Source organism: Zosterops lateralis, assembly GCF_965231275.1.
Source record: "Zosterops lateralis genome assembly, chromosome: 4".
Taxonomy (NCBI): Eukaryota; Metazoa; Chordata; class Aves; order Passeriformes; family Zosteropidae; genus Zosterops; species Zosterops lateralis.
In genome coordinates, this window is record NC_139765.1 from 837,459 (window position 1) to 863,912 (window position 26,454).

The following is a 26,454-nucleotide window of genomic DNA, read 5'->3' on the forward strand; positions in this document are numbered from 1 at the left end:
GAAATAAGATGATAAAATATTTTTTAATAGTAGGAAAGCATTGAGTGAATAAGGCAGGACACATTTGCATTTTGCTTTTTCCCCTGCACAACAACTATGATAATGCATCCTCATTTCCCACTGGTGCTGTTAAGAAGTGATTGATTAGTTGGGATTAGCATGACAGAAAGAAAATTGGGGAATTATTTCTTTTAATGTCATGTTGCAGTTCAGAATAAACAACGTTTAGAGCCATAAACTGAATATCCAAAAACTGGTACTAAATATCTGTTCATGACTTTGAGTCCTGTTTCTGTAAAACAGTGTAACCTGTGCCCAGGTGAGCTCAGAGCAGGCAGGTGTGGGGGTTAAAATCCACTCCCAGAGATGTCCTGTGGGCATTTCCCTCCTGGCTTTGCGCCCTCTGTGTTGGGGTGAATCCAAAGAGAGCACACTGAGAATGTTTAATGGCATCTCTGGGGTCTGGTCTCTCTCTCAAGAGATCACTTCTTTAGTTAATGGAAATTGCCTCTCTGGAGGTGCCTTCCTGTCTTGATCATTCTTCATAAAGAAAACAATTTGTTTATGAATTGATTCCAACTGAACACTGGCTTATTCAGTGTCAAAAATTTTGCAGTTCCATTAACAAAAACTATATAGAGATATAGTATAATATAGTATATAGTATAGTATAATATATAGTATATACCATAATATAGTATATAGTATAATAAAAACTATAGATAGATATATAGTGTATATATATATAGAGAGAGAGAGAGAGATAGTTATAGACTAGATATAGAGATGGTTAAAAGACAGCAAATAACTCTATGCCAGACTCAGGTTTAAAATATAATATATCCGAGATTTTCCTGAGCCTTTTGCTTCCATTACAGCCTTTTCAAGAAGCTTTTTTACAGTTTAGGGTGTGGAGAGCCTTGGAACTAAAGGAAGAGAAAGTCTGGTTGTTTTTAAATTTACAATTCTGTTAAAAGTCATAAAGGCAAGATAGAAGAAGCACAAATGTTTTATCAGTTGAATTTCTGCCTTTGTGGTAGGAAAAGTACAGAAGGTGGATAAAGTGTTTGTCTTTTGCAGTAAACAATCATAATATATTTTTGTATTTGTGTGTGCATTTGCTATTTTTAGGAGACATGAGGCGCCCTTGGAGGTGGGAGGGTGGATTAAAATGGGATTTCAGGTTCTTGGGAACTTTCACTTCATGGCCAAAAGTTCTTGGCAACATTCGTATGTGAAATGTTAAACTGAATTTACTGTCTCAATTCATAGGTAAAAGTAGAAAGTGTTTGCTGTGAATTATTTGCTGTTTGATTTAGTTAATATTTTAGGCATATTGATTTGGAGGCTTGGTCATAATGTTTGGAATTTTTATTTATGTCTTAGAACCTTTAAATTCGATCTGTGCTATTGTTATGTTCCCTGTCTCTGGCCCACTTTAAGCTGTGTAAGATTATCTTACCTCTTAAAAAAGAGGGGTTTGGCACGAGAAATATCAACTTAGAAAATTCTTTTTAATGTGTTTTGTCTTCCACTCCTCTCCATCTGTAAATATTGGTTATTCCTGTGAAACATTGGTCATCTTTGTTTGAGCTGTAGAAGTTGGCTTTGTCAGCTCATTTTCTGTGGAAGCAATAGAAGTCGGAGTACATTTATTTAGCTGAGGAACAATCACTCTTTTCTTACCTTCTGGAGGTACCTGAGGCAGTCACCCCATCACTTACCACATTCCAGATGGGAAATGATGGCTAAGAGCAGGAAGGCAGCAAGCTGTTAAACCACCTCTTAGTTTATAGTCCCTCTCAGGAGCTGGGAGAACATATCCAGAGAGGTAAACCTAAACTCTTCTCAGTCCTGAACTACTAAAAATTCGAAACCGAATTCACACTGGCAAAGATTAATCCTGATCAGATGAGCTTTGCTAATGAAAACAGAGCTTAAGAGGGTGCTGCTTTCCAGCTGAAATGTGCCTGTTTCTTGTGCAGAATGAAATGTGCTCTCAAATTCACCTGTGTGATACCACACAGGGGCACAGGGAGCCAATGACAGGGTCAGGAGTAACAGCTGAAGGGTTTCAGTAGCCTCTCATCAGGTAAACTCAGTCTGGAGATGAGAAAGGGCACTGTTCCTTCACCCTCAGCAGCCTGCTTTCCAAATTTATTTCCTTTTTGTCACACTCCTTTTATACATTATCACATTTGTTTGTAACTATATTAAAAGAGAGATTTGCAAATCTTGTGTCAGGCAGAGATGAAAGTCAAACTTACTGAAATTCACTTCTTACAGTCTCTTAATACAGGAGGAACTCTTGGTGCATTTGTCACTTTGGGTGTTGATTCTGCTTCAGAAATGAAACCAGTACTTATTTTGGAATTTCTGTACACCTTTGATGGGCAGGGCAAGTTGTATGTGGGTTTTTTTACTGTGAATATAGAATTCATGATTTGTGTTTAGCTTTTTGGTTAAAGAAAAAAAAAATAAAACCCAAGCTGAATTATTTTGCACAGTGTTGCATTGGGAAGGTAGCCAGTTTCATCTGTTCCAGATCTTGATGTGAGTTTGTGGGAAACCTCTAAATGCATTGGTTTTCTCTCTTATACAATAAATGAACCCAGTAGGATTTTAGATCTGGTCACGAAACACGTATTTTGTACAAAACCCACAAAATGGACCAAAGGCACTCAGTCAGTAACTCACAGGGCAGGAAGTGGTCTCCAGTTTACAGCATATCACATAACGTTCCCTTTGTGTTAGGTGAAAGTAGCCATACTCATGTGCATTATATACAAATAACATGTGTTACGTGTCTTAACTAATAATTTATGTCCTGTAAATAGCCCTCTGCTTCTATAAGAACCAGACACACTGACTTGTTGGCTAATTCTCTAGAAAAGAAAATTTATTTCCTCTTCTCAGCAGTGTCTCTTGGGTTGTTGTGGAGATGCTTTTATTAGCAGAGTAAAATAAATCAGGAGGACTGTTCTGACAGTCAAGTTGCATTAGGTCTTATAACTTCTTTTGAATTAGTGAGTTTAATAAGCCAGGCTGGCAGCCTAACTTTGCTTTCTTTTAAAAGAAGTTTCTTGATTATCTGATCATGTATTTTGGATGACTTTAAAGAGCCTGGAGGAGTATTTGTTAAAACAAACACTCAGAGATGTTGGAAACGTACCTAAATCCAGTACAGAAGAGCTCAGGCTCTGTCTGGTGAAAAGCAGACTTTGCTCTATTCATTGTGTCTCCCAGGAGAATAGAGATGCCCTCAGTGGATGTATATATAGGTGCCCCCCAAAACAGAACTCCCAATTCCCTGTATTTGGGAAGGAAGGATTGGAGGGAGGGTTTGAAATTGAAGGTGTAGTTGAAAAGGAAACAAAATCAAGTATTTCAGATTTCCCACAGGCTGGAAATCCCCCCCAAAAAAAGCCTTTCAGAAACACCCAGCAAGGCTCTTTGCAAAGCCAAGTGTGTCCCTTGGTGGAGCTGACACACTCATCAGTCTCACTGCAGCCACGTCCCCCTGGAGCTGGGGCTGCATCCTCCTGGCAGGACAGTCATTTTACACTGCACTGCTGTGGGCAGCCCTGTCCAAGGGGGGTAATTCAAAATGCTCATGGGGCCGTGAGGGGTCTGACAGCCCCGACTCCAGAAGGCTTCACAAGGCTCTCAGGGATGCACTCGTGGACAGCTCTCAGCCAGGAGCCCAGCCAGGGGTTTCATTCTTACAGTTCAGTGACAGCAGTGTCAGGGTTTGACTGGAAAGGGACTCAGATAGGGGGGAGCCTTCTGAGTGTTCCTAAATGCATTACCTAGGAAAGGGTTCTGCTCTTCCAGAGTTATTGGGCACTCCTGCAGACATCTGCCTGGGAGTGCTGAGAGTTCTGTTTTAGGATAAAATACTAGAACAAAGTAAAACAAAAAATACTAGGACAAAATAAAAAAGCTTAATCAGCTTTCTGGAATTCTTGTTTTTGAAAAAAAAAAAAAAAAAAAAGCCACAACAGCTTAGTGCTGACCCTCAGACAAGAGCTGCAGGGCTCAGGCCCTGGAACATGAACCTTTCCTTTGTTTGAGAAACCCAGATCCATCCCAAGGTCAGTCCCATTAAAGACAGGCATCAAGAGGTTCCACAGTCCCAGGATATTCTGCTCCACAAGTCTCCTGGATTCTACTAGAATGTGGCCTTGGCTTTAAAGGAGCTAATTAAAAACTAAACACTTCAAGGCAAAAATGTTGGGGTCAATGAATGGATATTTTCCTCCAGTCTTATTTTACTGAATAACTAAACAGATTTAGCCAAATGTAATCTTGCTGTTTGGTTCTTTGGAAGCAGTAGCTTTCTGCCCTGAGCTTTTTACTGCTGCAGTTCTCTCCAATTACCTTTAAAAGCAACAGAGTCCTATACTATCAGATCTAGACTTAGTGTGCTTTGGAGCAGAACATTGGCAGCTTGTAAAACAACTTTCCACAACTGCACACAGAGGGGAGAAAAGTCTGGATTTTCTGCTGTAGGTTTGTTTTGAGAAGAGCAAGGCCTTGGGTTTTGCAGGCAATCCTGATCAGCAGAATAGCTCCATCAAACTTGCTGTTCACTGAAGCAATTTTGAGCAATTCTGAAGTAGCTTTAATTGATATCTAATTGCAGTTCTGGATCCAAGAGCAGAGGGGCAAGGTGAGAGAAAAAGGATAGTCCTTAGTCTGCTGGGTACTGCATTCTTCTGTCTCTTACATGCTTGGGAACTATTGAATTACTTTTAATAATAAATTAGTGATTTTTGTAACAAACTAAGCCATTAACAAACCTCCCCAAACAATCTCTTTATTGGGATCCTGTCACCCTCAGTCCTGAAGTACTTTTCATCCCAACAGCCTGAATTTGAAAAATGTATTTCCTGGATGACAAAGCAAAGATAATTTCAGTAGGTAGCCACACTCATTAACCTTGGTCTGCTCACAGAACTGCAGGGGCTGGTTTGGACAGATGGCAAACAGAATACACACTTTTGGTTAGGACACAAAAGAACCACACTCGCCCATCAGGTTGTGAGACGAGAAAGGAGGAGAGAGTTTAGTTTGGGATCTCAACTTAGATAGATTTTAGGATTTGATCAAGAATTGGGGGACAAGAGTAACACTTCTCTGACCGCAGTTGTCAACCTAGAAGTCTGTCAATTCAATAGGAATGTATTATTTACATATAATACATTATATAGTACATATAATACATTATATAGTAGAACCTTTCTACTGGAGCTTTCTCAGTGATTGTAAGAAAAACAAACAGTGGTTTGAACCAAACATCACTGTTTGCTTTTCTTACCATCAGTGATAAAGCTCCAGTAGAAACGTAAACTCTCCGAAGGCTGAAAAATCAGGACAACAGGTTACACACTGCAATATGCAGTGAATATGTTGTTAAGACAGCAGCATTTTGGAGTTGTCAAGGTGAGGAAGGCACAATGAGTGACATGTTCTCCCTTTCCCCAGGCCCACGAGGCAGCGCTGGAGGCCAGGGCCAGCCCCGAGCTGAGCGAGCGGCTGCAGCAGCTGGAGAGGGACGTGGGGCGGCACCGCGACGAGGCCGCCAAGGCTCAGGCTGAGGTGGATCGGCTCCTGGACATCCTCAAGGAGATGGAGAACGAGAAGAACGACAAGGACAAGAAGATAGCAGAGCTGGAAAGGTGAGAACGGGGTAAAGTTAGAGGAGGAGCTGATTGATGTTAGAGATTAGTCGTTCTTCTTGTCTTGAAGAAAAGAGAAGAAAAAAGTCTCCTGCAGAGAATAACTGTACTGAAAAAAAGGGATTTTCCCAAGGAGAGTCTCTGTTCCCTGTGGTTTTCCCTTTTGCTGGTTGTGTGTGACACCAGACTGTGCTGTCAGGGAGAGAGAGGTGGTGTCCCAATGTCATCCACAGGAGAGATGTGTCTGCTGTTAGGGAGGTGTGCACAGAGGAACAGAGAAAGAGAAGATAGTAGGGAGAGGAAAATTAAATTAAAAGCAGAAAACTGTTCTTTAACCTTTTCAATGCAGGCAAAGCTGCTTTGTGCTGAAGTTAACCTCAAGAGGGAAATGCTTCCACTCTTGAGTAGCTGTTGCAATCACTGAGTGGCAGACATTGCTTTTCAGATGGAAGATAACTAAAAACAAGTTAAGGGTTAAGTGTGGTGCATGCTGTGCAAAAGTGTAAAAATATTCTAGAACCAACACAAGGTTGAAAGCTGGTATCTGTTCTCTCTGGGGAGGATTTTGATTTTTCTTACGGGAAGGTGGGCCCTGAGTTCATTTCTGTGGGTGAGCAACTGCCTGAGTTTTGTTCTTGTTGTCACTGTGGAGGGTTTGTAGCTGTCTGGTTATTCTCTTCCTCTGTAACTAACCCTTTGCCTTTTGTGTTGCCATTCCACAACCTCCTGTCTCTCTGTAACTGTCCACTCTGTGTCTGTTCCCTCCCCTGCTTTCTCCCCCCTGTCCCCCCCTGCTCCCCCGAGTCGTGTTGTGTTGTTTTTGTTCCTGTTGGGGTGTTTGTGACCCTTGGGGCCTTTCCTCAGCCGCGGCTCCCGCTCTCCTCTCCCTCCCTGCCAGGTGTCGGTCCCCGCACCGCAACACCTGGGGGGGTTTGTGTGGGACTTCCTGGGAAAGTGAGTGTCCTCAAAACAGCCTTTGTTTCCTCCTCCTCCGGGCTGGGATGTGCCTGCTGCAGTGCTGCTGGGGCTGCTGCAAGGCTGCTGCAATGCTGCTGCTTCCCCTGGCTCAAACAGGACCTGCTTGTGGCCACATTCCAAAGGGAGCTTGCTGCTCTTCTCCCTGATTTCAGCTCCACACAGGCTGTTGCTTTTTAGCTCTAATCCTCTTGCTGTGTTTTACCTTTGGCTCTAATCTGTGCTGCCAGTTCTGCCTGAAACAGCTAAAACTCAAGTGTTCTTAAATGTCTCATTGATAGAGGTCAGTATTGACTTGTTACTGAGTTTTATTGTGGTGACTGTCCTGTAATAAACAAACAAACAAAAGGTGATGCTCCTTATCTGGGACATGGCCATCACAGCCTTTGGAGTAGTTTATACACAAGTTGTGCAAATAAGAGCTGGTTTTGTACCTGAGAGGTGACAGGAAGTCCATCTCTGTGTGTTCCTTCAGAAGTGAGCACTGAGTGGATATATCCTTAAATCTGGTTCCAGTTGCAGGCTGAAAATCCATTTCCATTTGGCACATTCACTATATAATATAGGTAGTTCTTGTAAGGACACAGGGCTTGTTTTTTTTTCCTGAAGGAACCTTTGGGAACAAAGGAAGACAGCACTCAGCTGTGGAATACCAGCACTCCTCTTAAGGACAGCTGGAATTAGTGGCTATTTTAAGAAAGAGAATTTGGAGAGTTTTCCTGAAAAGAATTTAAGGGTGCCCTTTTCAAGAAGAAACCTTCCAACTTTTGATTTGTAGCAGCCAAAAGGTGTACTCCTCATCTGAAATATTTCTTCTCACCAGTAAATAAAAGATTAAAAAACAGGGGGGGATCTCAAAGGAGTGCTGAGAAACGTGGCCAGTAGAATGCAGTATCTTATTTTGTCTGTCTTCAAGACAGATATGTTTGTGTAGTGTCCTGTGAAGGATAGATGGGGAGAGAAATTAGCTGGATTTTCCATCAACTTTACAGTTTCCTAGAATAGTGTCAAGGAAGCTGTACTAGTAAATTATGCTCTAAGCTTAAGTCAACAGTTTGAAGCTGAAATACTTTCAAACTGCTACTCATATTGTGGAATAATTGTCTTTGGTTTTCAAGTTTGTTGTTCCTGTGAATTTTTAAATAGTTTTTTAGAGCATTCCTAAGAAAGAACCACATCAAGGCATTTAAAGTAAAATATGTGTTGTCAAATTAAAGAAAGGTGTTTATAAAGTCATAATCATCACCATTAAAGTTAACCTTGAGAGATGGTATGGCTATAATTCTGTATTATCTTAACTGATTATAGTCCTCCAAAACCAAATTGAATTCTGACTCAGGCATTGAATAACCTGAAACCATTAAGTATTATTTTAAAATCCTTCAATCCATTTTGTTGCCATTAAACATAAAAGCAAATCAAATAGATTTATCTTATAGTTTAATGGTATTATTACAAGGCAGAATCTGTTGTTGTTGTGGTTTTCATTCACTTCCTTCAAAAATTTGTGGCTTAAGTGGACATTGAAATTCTAAGGTAAATCACTCTTCAGAATGAAGATTGCCTTATAATTTTAATCCACATCTTATGTGAAATGATACAATCTTTAACCATACATGAACACATTTTTTCCATAAAAATGCTGCCTTTTGTGAAGGACACAGCTGAAGTTCTGCACAAAAAATCCCTGCTTAGGTTGAACCTGTCATGGGAAATAGCAGCACAACCTTTAATATTTGGCAACAGCTGAGGGCAGGGTTTTGTAATGGAAAGAAGTGGTCAGGCCCATGGTTAGTGCAGCTCCACCTCTGAGCACACAGATCTGTTGAATATTAAGATTTTCATAATTTCCAAGCTGGGAAAGGAAGAAGTAATTTCTTTCTTCTCGCTCTGGCTCTGTCTTCATACAAGATCAGCATTACACCTGAAGTCCCATATCAAGTTTCACAGGGGAAACCAAAAACCATTTCATGTCAACATAACTTGTTTAAACAGGTACGAATAAAAGATGCAGGCACATTTCCTTACAGGTATTTAACTGCAGACATTACAAAGTCTGCTGATCTTTAGAAAGCAAATGTCTGCCCTCTGGAAGTCAACTTTTGGTCAAGAGCAATGCTCAGACTCACTAATGGCTTTTGAAAGCTACATCTAAGGAAAGAAAAGAGAGACACAGCCAGTAACTGCAAATCCATCAGAAGATCATCACAGATGTGGAGATGATGAAGACCATCACAGTGATTTTATGGTGGCTCCTCAGTCCATGCTCACCTTTTTGTATAATGGGATATCCTTCTTGGATTTGTTCTTTATTCAGCTGTCCTTTAGTTCCCACTGTCTCCCTCTTGCTGTGTTTTGGAGGAGCTGGAGCTCTGTGATGTTGCAGAACCACCTGTTTTGAAATACAAGGTCAGAGAACCCCAGTGAGTGCAGCCCCTGGGGTGGTGAGGGGTCAGGCTCTGGCTGAAGGGTCTGGCTGTGTCAGCCCTCAGTGAGACACCCCAGACCTGCTATTCATCCCTGTGCAGACAGGCAGGAGCACTGACCCTGCTGAGCACAGGGATCATGGAACTAAACACACCAACTCCTTGGCTGGGCTCAGCACTGGGCTTGGCTCATCTGCTAATCCAAGACTAAAGATGTGACCTTGCATCTTCCAGCACTAGAGAAATACCAGCCATCAGAAGCTCTGATGGGAACTTTTTTTAAGGCATCTTTTCTTGCCAATTTTTCTCAAGTGGTGAAGTCCTGCTTGTTTTTGTCATTAAATCAAGGTGGTTTTCAAGCACTCCCTCTCATGCCTGTTATCTGTAATGAGTATAGGAGTTGTCATCTGCTTTCTATTGCAGCAATAATGGGTTTTATTTAGCAGCTCTCTCCTAATCCAGCTATTAGATCAGTAGAGTGTAAGAGCTGTGATATAATTAAAATAATTAGAAATGCGAGGAGAAAGAGCATCACATAAATAATGAGCTTAGTCTGCATATCACTTTCATTGTTACCTGTCTTTACTACATCTCTTCAAAAGCTGGTTTGTGGCTTTGTTTTAGACAACATCTTTGAGCAATATGGGAGTATCCATACTCACAGCCTGCTGTGAAAGGAGTGAAGGAAAAAAACCACCAAAACTATCTTTTATACAACTGATACAGTAAAAATCAAAGTGTCACATCCTGGCATTGTCTTGGAGGACAGAAAGAACAAAAGGAATATGCAGTAATTGGCAGTTAGGCAGTGAAATAATAATTCCAGTGCTCATTGTGGCTGGGTTTGTGCTCTTAGATCCATGTCTACACAAACCTTCTGTCTCTGCCTCTCCAGCTCTTCCCCATCCCTCTAAATACCAACCCAGGAAAAAGGAACAGACCAGCCATCATCCTTTTTATCAAGAAAACGTGTCAGAAGGGGTAAACATAAATATCCTTTGTGCTTTGACAGACACAAGGAAGATCAAATGCCCATTGTTCCCTGTCAGACTGCTCTGGAGGAATGACAGTAATAAATACACACAATCACTCACTGTCAAACAAGGGCAATTCAAAGGTTGACTGAAAATCATTACATAAACTACATCCTAAGTACATCTGAGACAAATGTAGCAGGCTCATTCCACTCCCTATAACACACAAGCATGTGGAAAAAATAGTACCTGGAATAACCAACAGCTTTTAGAATATGGATTTTCTAATTAAAATTCTCAAGCTTTCACGTCTCATTTTTTTAATCTTCACCCAGTGATCCAATTAAAGTTGTCTCTGTGTTTCAAATGAGTAAGCTGGTATTTTAGAGTGGTTTTCTGTGGGACTGCCAGCTGGCATTCCACTTGTCTTGTCTCCTGTGTGACTTTTGCATTGGAGTTCCTGGGGCTGGGCAGGAGCTCTGCTGTGTCCTGGGAGGAATGCTGCAAGTGTGTGTTCCTGCTCGAGGGGAAGGAGTGCAGACTCCTGGGTTTGCTCTGCAGTGAGCATGTCTGGGATGGATCTGGTGCTGCTTGCTTGGGGCTGCTGCCTGGGGCAGATGCTTGCTGTGCTCCTGAGTTCAATTTCACTGATGCAGCCCCTGGACTGAGCCTTCAGCTCCATCCATGGCAGGTCTCCATGGACCTCCTGAGAGCTCACAGCTCCAGGTGTCTGCCTTGGCTTTACTCTGAGTGACAGCACACTCACAGATTTTATTTCTCTAATTTTAGTGTGCTTTCAGACACAGTCCTTATTTTTGTTTGGGTAAACATTGTGGTTATTCTAAAAATCCACACTTGTAAAAAATACTTTGTACCTCCATAACAAAACCTTGGAAAAGGGACTGGCAATTACACCAAATGTATTTTTCTTTGGAAGGAAGAATTATTCCATAACAGAATGGAGATGTAGCAATAATTATTCTGTGTTTAAAACCCATGCAGCTGGTTAAATAATACTTCTGTAGCACACAGAAAATTGCAAGTGACCTCAGCACGGTGTTGTACATACTGTTTTGCCTTTATCCTGTGCCAGCAGAAGATACTACCTTTAATTGCTGTTGGAAGAACTGGATGGTTCGTTTAAATTCTGCTGGGCTGTTCTGAGTTGTAGCCTGAGTGTTTTTCACTGTTAAACTGAAAAACAATATCACATCATTACAACACAACCAGGAATTGCAAAGGGTCCCTGAAACACAAAATGAAAAGTTTGAATTTTTCCCTTTACCATATTTATTCCCATATTTAACCAACTGTTTATTTTTACATTTTTGTTCCTTTTTGTTAAATTTGTTTGTAGCCTTGGATTCCAGTCAGAATTGTTACTTACACATTTTTCAGCATGAATTAACCAAGGCTTTTGGAACATTAAAAGTTACTTCAAGATCAAATGCTGAGATCTGGTATTTGGCATTTTACAAGTCTCATCTTCCCCCAAATAACTCAGCCTTTACAGCAGCTGTCCTTGAAGGGCTCGAGTTGAAGAATGTTGATTCAGAAGCCAAAGAAAAGTACCTTTGCACTATTTAATCTGTTACAGACCAACAACAGCTGCCTGTACAAATTGAATACCCTACAGGGTTGATAGTAAAATTTATCCATAAATAAGGACTTCAAGTTTCATTTACATACCTCCATATACCAAGAGCAATAAAGAATACAGCAGTTAGCCTGTCCTATAGAAATTTGTTTCTCCAGCCCATATCCTGCCTTTTTAGAGTAAAATTTTGCCATGGGAGAAGCACAACAGATGTTGTAAAAGCCAAATTGCTGCCTTGGACAGAAGGGCATTTCCTTTGCCTCTCTTCTATTGACTGAAAATCATCACATTTAAAACCAGATTGAAAAGATCTGTATATTCTGTGTATGTGATTCCTTGTTGACTCACCTTGCTGTTATCAGTGAAATTGACAGCAGATGCCTATGAAAGATACTGGAGATATTTGGAAAATGAAAAAAGAAAAGCAATAATGAACCTATGGGACTTGATGCTATGCAGGGGACCTCCAGCATTTTGTCTTGGCCAGTTCTGCTGTTGAACAATGTTGGAGAGAACTGTCAAACAAAACCCTGTTTGGTCATTATTGTTTTTAGATTGCACCTTCTGCAGGAGAATTCTATGGCAGGAAGAAGAGGCAGCTGCTTTTTTTTGTTTCTCTTTGGAAGGGGTGACTTCAGTGTCAAAATTAAGAAAGATGAGCTTTTAGCTTTGACAAGTCTTCAGGTCTCGAGGACTTTCCTCAGAGGTTGGGGTTTTGTCCTTTCTGTTTAGTTCCTTTAGACAAGCTGGGATCACCTGCAGGAAAAGTGAACAAACTGCATGTCTTTGCTCACGGAGAGAAAATAAGCCCTTAGAAGATACTACAAAGGAAGACATTAGGTTTCATCTCAGATAGTCAAACTCTGAATTTTCAAAATGTTTATTAGAATGCTGGAAGAAGGGTATTGCTAATGATGTGATGTAAATCCAGAGTTCTCTTGTAAGATGGCTTATTTTCTTTTTCCAAGAACTGTTATGTATTGGAGACTATTTTCTCTAGAGAAAGTTGCCTCTAATTGAAATGGTGTAATCTAATCTAAAGGTCCTTTTTTCTCTTATTTTTTTTTAATTAGATGTCTATAAAACATGCAGCTCTGTGTTTGTGAACGATTGTGTGTCTGTGTGTCATTACCTGATTTATATCTGCTTGTTTTGTCCTTTATTCTTGAAGTGCTTTATCTCTGGACTCTGTTTTCACAAACTCTAACTCTTTCTCTTTCGCATCTCCTTCCTGGATTTGCTGCTCCCTTCAGCCTCACCTCAAGGTCAGTATCCACTTTTAAAAGGGTGTTTATAAGACTGTCTGTTCAGCTGAAATTGAGATCTTACAGCAGATTGCACATCCAATTACATGATTGCAAAAGAAAAGATCAGAGATTTGGTTGAGTCTGTGTAGGAGGATAGGTTGAACAGGGTGCATGTTTAGAAGGGAAGAATTTTTATCAAACCATTGTAAATCAATGCTGTTGTGCACTGGGATGAAGGGGGGAAACTAACCAATGAAGTTTTTAAAGGGAAAAAAACTCCAGGAGCAGGAAGCTGAAGCAAGACAGTTTAAATATTTCTGGTTTTATTCATTCCTTTAAGAAGAGAAGGGGTTGGCCATTAGCCATGGTCCATGGTGGTACACACACATACTGTGGAGGGCAAAAGTAGTTCCTTTGAAATGCTGGTTGTACAGACTTTACCTGCAGGATCTTTATCATTGAAACCTTACAGTGATGTTACAGGACTGCCTTTGGTGCAGCTTCAGTGTGTTGTGCTGGCAGAAAGAACCAAGGGCTGAGGGTTACAGATAAGTGACTTAGCAGGAGAATGAATTTGTTGAAGACACAAAGTGACGAACCTCTGAAAAAAACCCAGCCAAATATGTTTTAAGTCTTTCAATCATGGCTCATTTTTATGTTTTTATATTTTAAAACCAGTTGCTACCCGTAGATTTTGGGATTTCTGTAGAGTAGCTTGGACTAAATGTCTATTTACTGAATAATACAAGTCACAGTAGTTATCTAATGACTCTGATTTGCCTTTGGAAACTCTGCAACCACATTGGATTTCAGTCTTTGCTGATAAAGTCTGTTGGTAGAAACCGTCTGTGACTCCTGAAGAAGGAATGATCATAATTGTTTCAGGCAGTGTCTTTGCCCAGAAAGCCACTACTTAACGACTGAAATTCCAGTTTCTGGACCAACATCCGACTTGGCTGTTGGTGATGAGCTCTGAGGAATGTGGTGGTGGCTGGAATCCCCCAGTGCTGTGATGCTGCTGACGCCTCTCGCTGTGTCAGCCTCGTGACCTTGGCTTGGCACAGGAGCTGCACTTGTGGCCTTGGGTGCTGTTTTTCTTCCTCCCACAAACTGGAAAAAGATTGGAAGTTGATGGTGTTGCTGTCATCCATCAATACCTTCCATACCCAGTGTGTCACACTGGTATCCTTGTAATTACTGGGGAGAGGAGCTCTGGCCTTGAATGACCCTTTTCACATCCCCAAAACCACAATGCCAGGAAGCTTTTCCTGCCCTGTGAGCTTTCTCCTCTGAAATAACCCCTCTGCCTTTTGTTGCTCGACCCTGTGGACCAGGCTGTGCTTGCCCCCATGAGTGGAGCTTGGTGTGTTTGGCTGATGGAGTCCTGGATCTGGTGGAATGCAGCTGTCAGAGCTGTTTTTTGTCCTGGATCTGGTGGAATCCCGCTATCAGAGCTGTTTTGGTTCAGTCCATATATCTATAGGGTTCTATCAGTACCTGTGCCTGTGCTGGAATGAATGATAAGGGGGGAAACAATTTTAGGGGGCTCCTTGGTTGTGGTCTTTCTAAGACCTGGTGTGATTCCTCTTTTCACAATGTAACCATAACTTTTATTTCTCAAATTTAGAGCATAATGTAAAATTTGGCTGGAGAAGATCTGGCTGTGACCAAGTGGTTTTGGGTGACCAAGGTGACCAAGTGTTTGGAATAGGAACTTGGAAGAGTTTTCTAAGCTGTTAAAGAGATTGTCCATTCTGTCCTCACAGTTTTCTTGATTGGTTTATTGGTTATTTTGGATTGCTTTTTTTTTTTCCATCTTAAAAATTATTATGGTTAGTTGCTGAGGTTTTCATTTATTTATTAAAATAAATCAAGAGTGTAAGGAAATAGGTGGAATGACTGCTCTTGGAACTACAAAATCTTTGCTGGCCAGAAACAAAATAAAAAAGATTCTCCTCAGGGCAAACAGGAAAATTACAGTGGTTGAAGTGCACGAGTTTCTTTCCCAAGCATTTCAGAGTTTGCCTGACTCCCATTGACTGCAGATATGAAGAAATGGCTGTTCTGTGGAGTTCCAGTCCACCTTGGGAGCCACCATGGGAGGCACAACCTGATTTTTCTCTGAATGATGTCAAGCAATTTTTTCAGACATCAAAGCAAGTGTGTCTCCTGGAAAAGAACCGAATATGTGGAAAATGTGTTAGGTCTGTCTGTCTTCTAACAGGAGGAAATCCTCTGAATTATTTCTGTCTTCATCAAGAGCAGCTTTGCTTACAGTAATCAGTGCAGTACCTCTGAATGTTCTGATCTGCCCATGGAGCTTTCATCATCCCTCTGCTGTTGACAAACTCAGTGACTCAGAGCAGAGCTGTGTAATCCACATCACTGCTGCTGCTGTGACATGTTCTCACTGCTCCCAGGTCCAGGGGATCTGCACTGGATGTCCTGCTGATTCAGAGGAAATAAAATGGTCTTGGAAAGCACAGGGATTAAAGCAGTTTTCTGTAAGAAGTTCCTTTGCTAAGCACCTCTGCTGATGACAGCCTCTCATAAAGAACTCCCCAATGCTGGCTGAGTTCAGGAGTAACAAGCCAAATAACTACACTGATGTCATTACCTGCAGCAGTGGAAAAAAAAATAGAAAAAATAGTATAAATTCTTATGCTCCAGTTCTGCTAAGCTGTTCTCTTGCATATGTGTGACAAAAGTTGAGATGGATAAAGATAAAAATACTGACAATCAGGTGCTATAGTGAGTAACTTCATGGTGCTCAAAGGAAGAATGAGCTGTATTGATAATGCAGAATAAGATTCAAACTGGGCAACAAACACACAGTTTAACTGGGCAGGAGATATCCCACAGCAGGTTTTCTTTTATTGTCCTGCTTTCTACTGTCAGATTTTCTCTTAGTTCAGATCACATCATTGATTGGACTGTCTGACATATTTTAAAGCAAGTAATGCACTTCTTAGAAGAAGGTTTTCTGGATTTTTTGCAGCACTGAAGAGAATTTGATGCTCTAGGAAGTGGTAGTGAAATTCTGTAAACCTTATTTCCACAAGCAGAGTGCCTTGGTGATGAGATGAGCACAGGCTGGTGGCATGAATCCAGGTGAAAGTCTGCTAAGAGTGTCCATGTAAAATTAAAAGTCAGTGTAGCAACTCAAGTGTAGCCTTATAAAATCAAAGTAAAAACAAAATACTGAATCTGAGGGGATTATTTCAGTCCTTTTTCCAGACTCCTAAACGTAGATTAAACAGAACACATCTAACCACCAAAGAAATATTTAAAATGTCATCCTTCTCTAAAAAAATAACAGATAATGTTGCATAAAACGTTCAGCAAGTACAGGAAACTCGGGGTGCTATTCAATAATTCCTTTCAAATAAAAATTTGGAGTGTGTTGAGTCAGCAGTGGTTTGAGCTCAGCAGAGACAAAACTTTCTCTTTAAAGAAGTTTCCATTTAAATTTCCTTGGCTGTCTCCAAAATGCAGCAATCTGTAGTGGTTGTGTTCTATTCAATATATATTTCCTGTCATTCTACTAAGAGCAGAAATGGCTTTGTGGAGTTATTTACACTAAGAAATACTCTTTTTTCAGTTATCTGATCCTTGTAAGGAAGGAGGAATATTAGAGGTGATAGAGGGGAAGGGGAAAAATGGAGGATTAGGTCACAAAACAGAACTGTGGTTTTCCTTAAAACAATTCCCTGGTGTAGCCTTTGAACGTGGCTTTAGGTGTGGTGATTATCAGAGCTCTCCTGCTCTGCTCACAGTGGGATCTTCTCTCTCAAAGGTCCTCTTTTCTTGCCTCATTTGGCTGCATCTTAATTAAGCCAAATCATTCCCAGCTGTACATCATCTCAATTCTCACTTCTGCACTCTCACAGGATCTGAGGGATTTGGTACTACCTGCTGAAATTAATTTAATTATGTGAAAAAAAAAAGAAAAAAATGAGTAGTTTTTCTCTTTGTGTGACTCCTTTGTTTTCAGCACACAGAGTCACAAAGTGTGCAGGTTTCCAGAGGGATTTAGAGCTCAGGTGGCATTGGGAAGACAAGGGACATGGCACTGGGGAGGATTTTTGTGTCACACTGTGCTGTGAATTTTGAGGAGGTCAGAGTCAAATGCTCTGAGACAGAAATCCTTCACAATTTCCTTTTTTCCAGAAATAGCAAAAAGGTGGAGGTTTTTACCATGTTATTTGAAACATCAAAAGACAACATTATTTTTAGAAGACATTTTAAAATGTGTCTTTATCTTCCTATATCCCAAAGCTAACAAATTACATAGCATGTCATCATCAGAAGATTAACTGAAATGATCACTCAAACTTCATGCAACATTAAACATTTTGACTAACCCATATGTGTCACATCACATTTAGTCTAAGGACTAAAATCTAAAGGTTATTTTTCCTCTTTAATGTGCAAAATTTTATCCCCCAACTGGCTAGATTTTTATTTCTGTTAAAATTCTAAGAGCCAGGCAGTGAATGTGCATGTCTATGGTAAAATAGTCTTGGTGCAGACCATAAGTGACAGTACCACAAGCTTTAGCAGGCCCTGCACTCAGCAATAATGGGATATTTACAGACAATGCAGGGCTTTTTTTACAATTTGCTGAGAAGGATGAGCAGCTCAGTAGCTGCTTTTTCTCCTGGTGAGGACTCCTGTCAGATCCCTGAAGATAATGGTGAAGTGTGCAGGAGTGAAGCATCACCCCCAGGATTGTTAGACCCAGGTGCAGGCCATTTAAACAAATCAGCAATCTGCAGGTTGGTGGAGTCTGATCAGGTTGTTGAGGGAGACACTGATGTCACAGCAAGGACTTTTTCCTCTTTCTGTCCTCTGCAAAAGTTTGTGCTTGTCAGGGAAGGTTCCCTTGACTGGCAAACATCACAGCCATCCTCAGGAAGGGGGAGAAGGAGGATCTGAGGGATTGCAGCCAGTGTAACTTCATGTGCTGGGAAGTTTTTGGGGCAGATCCTCTCAAAGTCACCTGCAAGAACCTGAAGGAGAAGGAGGTGACAGGGAACAGGCAGTTTGGGATTTACAGGGACAAGCCATGCCTGACCAGCCTGATGGATTCAGTGGTGAGATGAGTGGCTCAGGGGGGATCAGCAGTGTTCAGTGTCTGCTCAGTGATGTGCATGATGAGACAAAATACAGCTCCAAAGTTTCTAGGGAAGGCAGAGTCACTTTGCTCAGACATGTTCAGTAAAAGGTTGAACATGCACACAGCTGCAGCTTGTTCAGTGTAAGTGCCCTTGAGATAATTGTCAGGGGAGCAGGGATCAGTGAGGTACTGATACATTGCCCAGGGAGGCTGCAGAGTCCTCAGCACCTGCAGATAATCAGAACACACCTGGACAAAGCCAGGGGCCACCTGCTCTGACTTAGCCTTGTTTTGAGCATGGGATTGAACTAGGTGAGCTTCAGACATCCCTGCAACACAGAATTCTGACTCCATGAATCTGACTTTCTCTGGTGAGTTAATCTCTATTCTTGGCTAAGCTCTACAGGTTTTGGTAAGAATTTCTACATATTAGTGATCTGATAAAACAGAGTAAACAAAAAATGTTCTTATTTCATGGCATTGTACAGCTGTGAGGAAAGAAGAAAAATTGTGGGGATGGGGGGAGTGGGATCCACTGCACTTTTATTTCTTGCATAATTCTATATGTATTCTCAGTTTCTTAATAATTTTGAAAACAACTGCTGCTTTCTGAAATGCAGTATCACTGTGCTATAGGTCAGGGTGGTGTTAGTAGGTTTGTCTAGTAGTTTACTCAGACATTTTTATTCCCTGCTTTCTAATACAGCTTTCCCCTCCTACCCCATCCCTAAACACAGATACTCTCAAACTCTATTGCTGTGAATAGAGTCAGAGAAGATAAAATTGGGAATTCTGTTTCACAGATTTTTGGATGTTCCTTGTAAGCTTTTCTTGCTGGTGGGAGCTGACTGGGACAGTGACCTTTAATCTGACTGTTTCCCCTCTGTGCTTACCAGTTTTGCTCTTATGTCTCATCATTGGGAAGAACCATCTTCCATTTGCAGTTTTCACAGCCCTTTTTGTCACATCCTTTATCTGGCTCAGGCTCTGGGCAAATAAAACAGAGCACAGTTGACCCTGGATTTTGTCCTCAGCTCCCCTGTTGAGGCAGCATTTCTGTGCTGAGGTTTTCAGCTGCCTGGGAAGTCACTGGGCTCACCTTGAGTCTGCACCAGGGCCTGGACTGGAACCTTTTCTTCTTGTGGTTCTTGTGAAGTTCAGGTTCCATTTGTGACCTGACACAAGGTGTGTCTCAGATCAGGGTGTTCAAACCCTTGTGTTTCAGATGTGCCTTTCTCTGCTTTATATATCAATCTCACTGCATTACTTCACTGCTCACTTAGCTCACATTATCATCCTCATTCCTGTGAAACCACTTCCCTAACAGGCCTGTGCATCATCCCTGCAAATAATTCCTCATCTTTTGTATGACAAATATCTTAGATAAGCAGAGATATTACAGTCATACACTTCATAGATTCAGTGAACAGTTCCATTGCTATCAGTCAGTTAATTGAAAATCGTTCTTAATCACTTTACTGCAAAATGAAAACAAAATTTCTTCCCCTTGAAATCCCAAGCAGGCTATTAGAGATACTGCAAGATAAAAACATGCTTAACATTCTTAGGCTAAAATTAAATTACAAAGCTCTTTTTTTCCCCTTTCCCTTTCTCTTCTGTGGCTCTTTTCCATTTCATTGTTCTTGCAGGGTGGTGTATTCAAATATTCCCTCCTTCATAACGTTCTTCATCTGCAAACAATGGAATGTGTCAGCTTTTCTAGATGCTCTTCTTGAAGTACCCCAGGCAATTCAGGCAGATTTAATCAAGCTCTCAGTAATTTACTTAATTTCCTGCTTATCCAGCAGATGGGCCATTCTTCTTAATTAAAAGAAATGATATTTTTTTACTTCCTTAGAGAAGGAAATATTTCCAGTTATCACTTTGTGGTCATGGCTGAGTAATTAACTCCCATCTCCAAGGGGTAAAGTTTATCCCTTTAGTGACCCAGCACACTCCTAGCCATGTAAAGTGCTTTTATCTGGAGCATTCCTATGTTTTCAGTATTTCCTGTGTGTTCACTATTCAGATTTGATAGAAATTGGTGGTTTTGGGGTCTCAGTGGGGTTGGAATGATTCAATTCCACCTTCCTTCCTTCAAGCACTTTGGAATGAACTTCACCATTCCAAATAACTTAATTCTTTTTATACAAAACCAAAAGTGACCAAGAATTACAAACCCGAGTTGCAAAATGCACTCTATAAATGCACAAGAGCCTCGTTTCATCCCAGGAATTACAGCTGCCAGCAAGTGGAGTGAGTGCTCTGGGCCAGCCTTGAGCAAGAAAACGAAAAAAGTCACACCTTACTACAGTGGGGATGTTACACCTTTGAAAATGCATTCTGCTCATCCTTGGATCCTTCTCTGAGCTTGCCTTACTTTGTAAGAGTCTGCATTGGATTTCCACTTTTATTCCTTGAGCCTGCAGTGGTTTAAAATAAGTGTATTCCCAGTTTGCAGATGGTGGGGTTCTTGGTTTTGGAGGATTCCCCAGGAATTCTCACGTAATTATACCAGATTTATTAATGTTAACTGAAAACCAACTGCTGGATACATTCATTTCACTTTTCAGTGTGTCATTTTTCACTTTCACAAAGCAATCAGCAGAATGTGTTAGCAATTTCAGTTAGTAATAAACAGCTTAGAAATAGGCTAATTTTTAATTACTAACTCCTTTTTAATTACTAACTCCTAACCATATATGTAAAATACACGAGAGCAAACACATTTTCAGTATTTAGGATGTCAGCATATTTTAAAGGATTGATGTTTCAAGTCAGTGTGAATTGTCTTTTCTTTTAGCTCTTGCTCTTTTTTTTTTCCTTTTTTCCTTTTTCATCATTTACTTCAAGGCCATCCTGTATGGAAAAAAAAAAGGGAGAAAGCATTACATGAAATTAATAGTCAAAACTTTAGTAGGATACTGCAAAATGACACTTTAGATTGCAAAAGGCCACTGACTTGGAATGTGAAAATAATGGATTTTCCTGTTGTGTTTGGAGTCGAACACATCTATAACTGCAACATTTATTGTCATTTCTTCTTGAAGGAAATATTTCCTGATCATATGTCCCAACCAAAGGGACAGTTCCCTACAGCATAAGCAATAGGCAGAGCTCTTGGAGGCACCTGCCAGTGTTTTGAAAGGACTTTTCTCTCTCCATAGCTTGTTTACACACATATAGATGTTTTAAGCTACACTGGCATGGTTCTTAAGTGCCCAGTTTTAAAATTTTCTTCTCCTCACATTCATTTTTTGTTTGGTTACAATGGTTGATTTTTACGTTTCATTTTTGCTTTTGATTGTTGTTTGTATTGTGTTTTACTCTAGAAGGGATTCAAAGATCTCATGCCCTCCTGCAGGAAAACAACTGCTGTATTGTGATTTGTTTTCTCTCCTGGCTGCTGGGACTGCAGTTAGAAATGACATGTCCTATCTTAGATCACAAAAACACCCTCTGAAACCTCAATAAAATAAAATAAAATGCCATTCAGAGGGAAGATTTTATGGCTGTTTAGACAACACCTTTTCCAGCCAAATGGTGCAGGTCTGCTGGGCAGAGAGTGGCTCTGGTGTGTTCACAGGGCACTTGGTTTGGGAGCTGCAGTTAAAGGTAAAGGGAAAAGCACCTCTGGGACTCCTTCCCACCCTGGAAGAGCCAAATTCAACTCACCCAGCGTGTGGCAGGGGGAGGAATCCACACCAAAGCCTGATCAGCCCTTTTATAAATGTCATTTTTGGCTTTGCATCTGTTTGCTCAATTAACAAAAGCAGGAAAAAAAAATACAGAACAAACTTATTTTATTGAACTACTGAATGCTTTTATTAAGGTCTTTAAAGTATTTTTCTTAACAAAGGAACACCCATACCACTGTTACAGGTTTATTTCTGAAGTTTGTGTTTTTAATGATCCTAGCAACAATAAAAACCTAAAAGTTGCAAGGTTTTAAGGTTAAAGGTTTCTTTTCTAGTTCAATTGCTGTCAGCTTTCACAAAGAGTCATCAAACCTGATGTATTATTAATTTGATATTTAATCTCTGAAGTTTGATTTAAAATTTTATACCAGTTATGAAATTATGGTAATGTGTTCATTCTTTTTGTCACAGAATTTGCTTCCTAGGAAATAGGTGCTGAGAATTTAAGTAGTTGGGAAGCTGAACATTTATTTTGTTTTTGGTTTTTTTTTATTTAGCTGCACATTATCTGGACAAATAGGTGCAAAGGATTTTATCTACAGAACTGTAATTGGAGATTAATGGAAACATGAGGTGCTGGAGATGTTTACCAGAAATATTTAGAGTGTGTTGTTGTGTTTGGCCCTGTGTGAAAGCTTTGGGTTGTTTGGTTTGATTTGATTGGGACTTGCTGCACTAAAGCAAAGAGAATCTCTGCTGATAATCCCTCAATTTTAGCCACTTGATTGGAGCAATTTTTCCTTTTCTTACTTCTTTTTTGAGAGTAGTGAGACAGCAGCATTTGACTTTGCCATTGTCTGTAGCTGGGCTGGAGAGTACAAGATTGATTTCTCTTCCAAGGTGTCTCTAAATTATAGGAGGGTTGGGATAACTTTTTTTTTTAATTATATTGAGTTTTTAGATTCATATGGCACATGCTTTCCTATCTCATATCTTCCCATCAGCTGTTTCTGGAAGAAAATCTTGGTGTGTCTCAGCTACAGGGAGAGATGTGCTGATTGCTGATTGATCATGGAAATAATTCTTACCCCTGAAAAAGGCTAGTGCTCAGTGTGAACTCGAGATCTGCCTGAAGTCTTGACTTTAACACCTCTACATTCAGACACTGTTGGGTTCCTACTCCTAAAATTTGGGGCAAGAGAGTTTCCCACAGCCTTCATCCCTTCCCTCCCCCAGGGCTGACCTGAGCACAGGCTTTGTTTTCAGAAATCCAAGTTTCCTGGCCTCAGGAAATGAAACTCACCCCCCATCTCTTAAAGCCACCAGGGGATGGTTGGACTCCCATGCAGCAGCCCAGTTAAATTGTCAGGATTCGGGGATATTTTCATTGGCATCCCTTACCTTGTCTTCTGAGTGGTGCAGAACAGCAAGGGGCAGTGGAACAAAATGATGGGAGGTTTTGGGAGAGGTTCACAGGCAGGAGAGGAGGCTGAGTGCTGTGCAGTTTAACAAGGACAACTTAAGTGTGGTGATTGGTGTTTTAGCTTGGATGCAATGAGCAACAAATATTAAACCAGATTTCTGAGGCATAGTGAAATTATTGGGGCTTTAGGTAGTAATTTAATGCACCATTTTTGATCTTGTTGTAATGTTGAAAGGTAGTGACAAACTACTTGAGAAGCTGGAATTGCTGTGTACAGGCAAAGGCAAGGAAAAGGCCCAGGTAACATTTACAGTCCTCATAAAAAACCCAACCCAGCCATAGAAAATTCCATGCAGATCTCAGCAGTGTGTAATTCCCCTGGTCTGATTTTTGAATGGGTGAGATGAAGAACTTTGGCTGTCAGTCCCACAGCTGTGATGATGGGGCTGTGTGATGTGCTCAGTCCTGTTTCCTTCACTGCTCACTTATCTGCCTTTCATCACTTGCTTTTTCTTGGGGTTGAGCAATCAGGCTTTCCAAACACTGCCATTATTCTCCATGAGTTGGTGACTGACCCTAACTAAGGTGAAGTGAGTTTTGAGCAATTTGAAAGCCAAATCAAAACCCTTCAGAACAGTTTTTTTCCCCCTTATTTTCAAAACAAAGTAGCATTTTTGGGAAGAGTTTTTCCTTGGTTTCCTTCTGCTTTATAAATATTTTTCTTTGTGTGCCAAAACTACAAAAACCCCTGCAAAACAGAGCAAGAAAACCCAAACAACTCAGCTGTGTCACTATATTCATGATCTTTGAAATTCAGAAGTTGTGGTTAAGGATATGGCCAGCTAAAATATTTTGTGGGGACAGAGCCTTAAAAACAAAGAAGTGATGAAGGAAATGTTGGGGTCAATGTTGTAATTTGGACACTTCTGTGTGTCTTGGGACTACAAAGAGCTTGGAGATGTTGGGCAGTGATGGCAGCATCCTCAGGGAGGGCAGTGGAGAGGGGAAGGTGCTGATTTGCCTCTGGGACCTGAGATAGGACATGAGGAGGTTCAGGCTGGACATGGAGAACAGCTCTTCACTCATCCCCAAGGCAGGGAAATGGTCACAGCTCCGAGGCTGGCAGAGTTCAGGCACTGCCTGGACAATGCTCTCAGGGCTGTGGTTTAGTTTTAGGTGATCCTGCAACAAGCAGGGAGTTGAACTCTGACATGAAATATTCTCCAATTCTACACCACACAATATAAAACCTGATACTTCGTAGCACAAGGTACTTGTGCAATTCAAAACTAAATAACGTATTAGGTCATTGCAGGCAGTTTTCAGTGCAGGCTTTTCCAGTCATGTTGACTATTTTATCAATTTAAGTCATGTTGAGGAGCAAAGTGTTCCTTAGAGCACCTGGAGCTCCTGTGTCCATCAGGACCAGAATGCAGCAGCAGTGCAGTGTCCTGTGGGTGGTGGTAATGCTGCAGCAATGAGGGCTCCAGCTCAGCCCAGCTCTGACGTGGCTGACACACAGAGAAATGTTTCTGAGTGCCTTAGTCAGAGTAAAACAAGTTGTTTCTAGAGCAGGGCACAAGATCTGTGTGTTTGTTCCTGGTGTGTATTCACTGGGTGCATTTTATATTGCAGGGAAGCTTTTGTGGTGATGCAAAAACATTCTAAATGTTTGCTTGACTTGGGTTGCTCTAAAAACAATCTGCTGTGTGTTACCCACTTACACATGAAGGAAAAGTTAAAATATAGTAATAAAATTCAAATTAACTTATTCATATTTTCAGTTAACATTTTATCGACTTCTGTTTTGCAAGAATAACATCTGAAATTCTGTCAGAAAAGATAACCAGCTGCAGATAATAACTCAAATTACATTAATGCATAGCATGAAAATCCATATGAGGAGAGAATTAGCAGCTGTGTCTATGCTGATGTGCATTACAGTAAAAGATAATGAGATTAATGTCAAAGTGAAAAAAATACTGAAAAATATAATTTCATAAAAGCCTTAATAAATAAAAGGAGCTATTTCTTCTCAAGGACTGATGGGGAACAGTGAGCTGCCACTTTTCAGGAATGCCTGGTGCTCCACTGGTGTTCATATTTGTCTTCCTGTTTTGAAATCACTTTAAAATGTGAGATCTTCTCATCTGAAATTATTTATTACTTGTTGTGGTTTTTTGACTTTGTTCCCCATGGTGCTGGGCTATAGTTCATCCCTGGAAATTCAAGAATTTCAGAGAGAAGTGGAAAGGTGTGGCTTTTTTAAAGTGATGCAGCTTTGTTTCATTAAAGGAAGAGTAAAGCCATAGGTATGAAAAGTTGGTTTCAGTGTCCAGGTTAGGAAATCTTAGGGGATTTTTTCATATTTTCATCATTTTTTAAAATCAGAAGCCTGAATTTGTTTCTATTTCCTTTTATCTAATACATTACACAGTACTCGGTGTGACATACTGCAAAATGGAGAAAAATTCAAAATAATAGAAAAGAGTTTTCATTTTTGAGGGCAAAATGTTTTAGGGGCTGGACTCTCAAAAAAAGATAGTTATCTTAAAATTGCTGTTAAAAGTGCAAGAGAAATTGTTATTTTCAAAGCCAGTGGGGTTCCTCACTGCAGTAAACAACATAAACATTCTCATTAGGTTTTTCTGCTTTTATAGGTGACTATAATTTTTTTTTTAATTTGATTTGAGGTGGCTCTGAGAATAAACATCTTCTGAGAGGAGGTACTTCAGCTTTTGGTAGTTGTGTTGCTGATTCCAGTTAATATCATCTTTGAAGCTTTGTCTCACTGAGCATGACCTGGCTCTGCAGCTTTCAGTAGAATCACCAGAATTATTTCTTTATTTTGTAGTCCTGTTTTGCAAAGATGTTTTAGTAGGAATGTGTATTTTGCATTTAAAGGAGTTAAAAGAACATTAAGTTTACAAAATGAAGCTCTCAAACTGAGGGAGTTGCAGAGCTTCGTTTCTTTCTTTCTGTTTCTTTCCTCCCAATAAACTTCCTTGTGCACATACATTATTAAAAACTTTCCTCTTGACTGTCTCCTCATAAAATGTACCATAAAATGCAGCACGCTCACTTCAGTCACGTACTTGCTGTGTTTTATTTTATTGTTCCAGTTCACTATGTGGTCCAGTTCTGCACATTATTCAGTTGTGGTGTGAAGATGAAATTGTTCAGTAACAATCATCAGTAGCACTGCAGTGCTTAAAATAGCACCAGAACTGTCTTACTGAGCAGTGAACGGGGTGATACCTGATGAGCTTTTAAGGTCTCTTGATATTAAAAATATGAGTGCATATTTAAATATTTTGAAAGATTGTTTGCATATGTAAAAAGATGATTTTCTGACTGGCTTTGGAAGTTGTCTG

The 26,454-nt window shown here is 40.4% G+C and overlaps 1 protein-coding gene across 5 annotated transcripts in view; it reads left to right on the plus strand.

The window, feature by feature from the left end:
* The window catches only part of ERC1 (ELKS/RAB6-interacting/CAST family member 1), a 232,486-nt gene that overhangs the window by 100,255 nt on the left and 105,777 nt on the right, over positions 1 to 26,454 (plus strand). For all 5 annotated transcript variants that reach the window (XM_083859867.1, XM_083859869.1, XM_083859868.1 and 2 more), the window contains exon 12: positions 5,488 to 5,681. In XM_083859867.1, the coding sequence (XP_083715993.1) occupies positions 5,488 to 5,681 (194 nt within the window). The remainder of the gene's footprint in view (positions 1 to 5,487; positions 5,682 to 26,454) is intronic.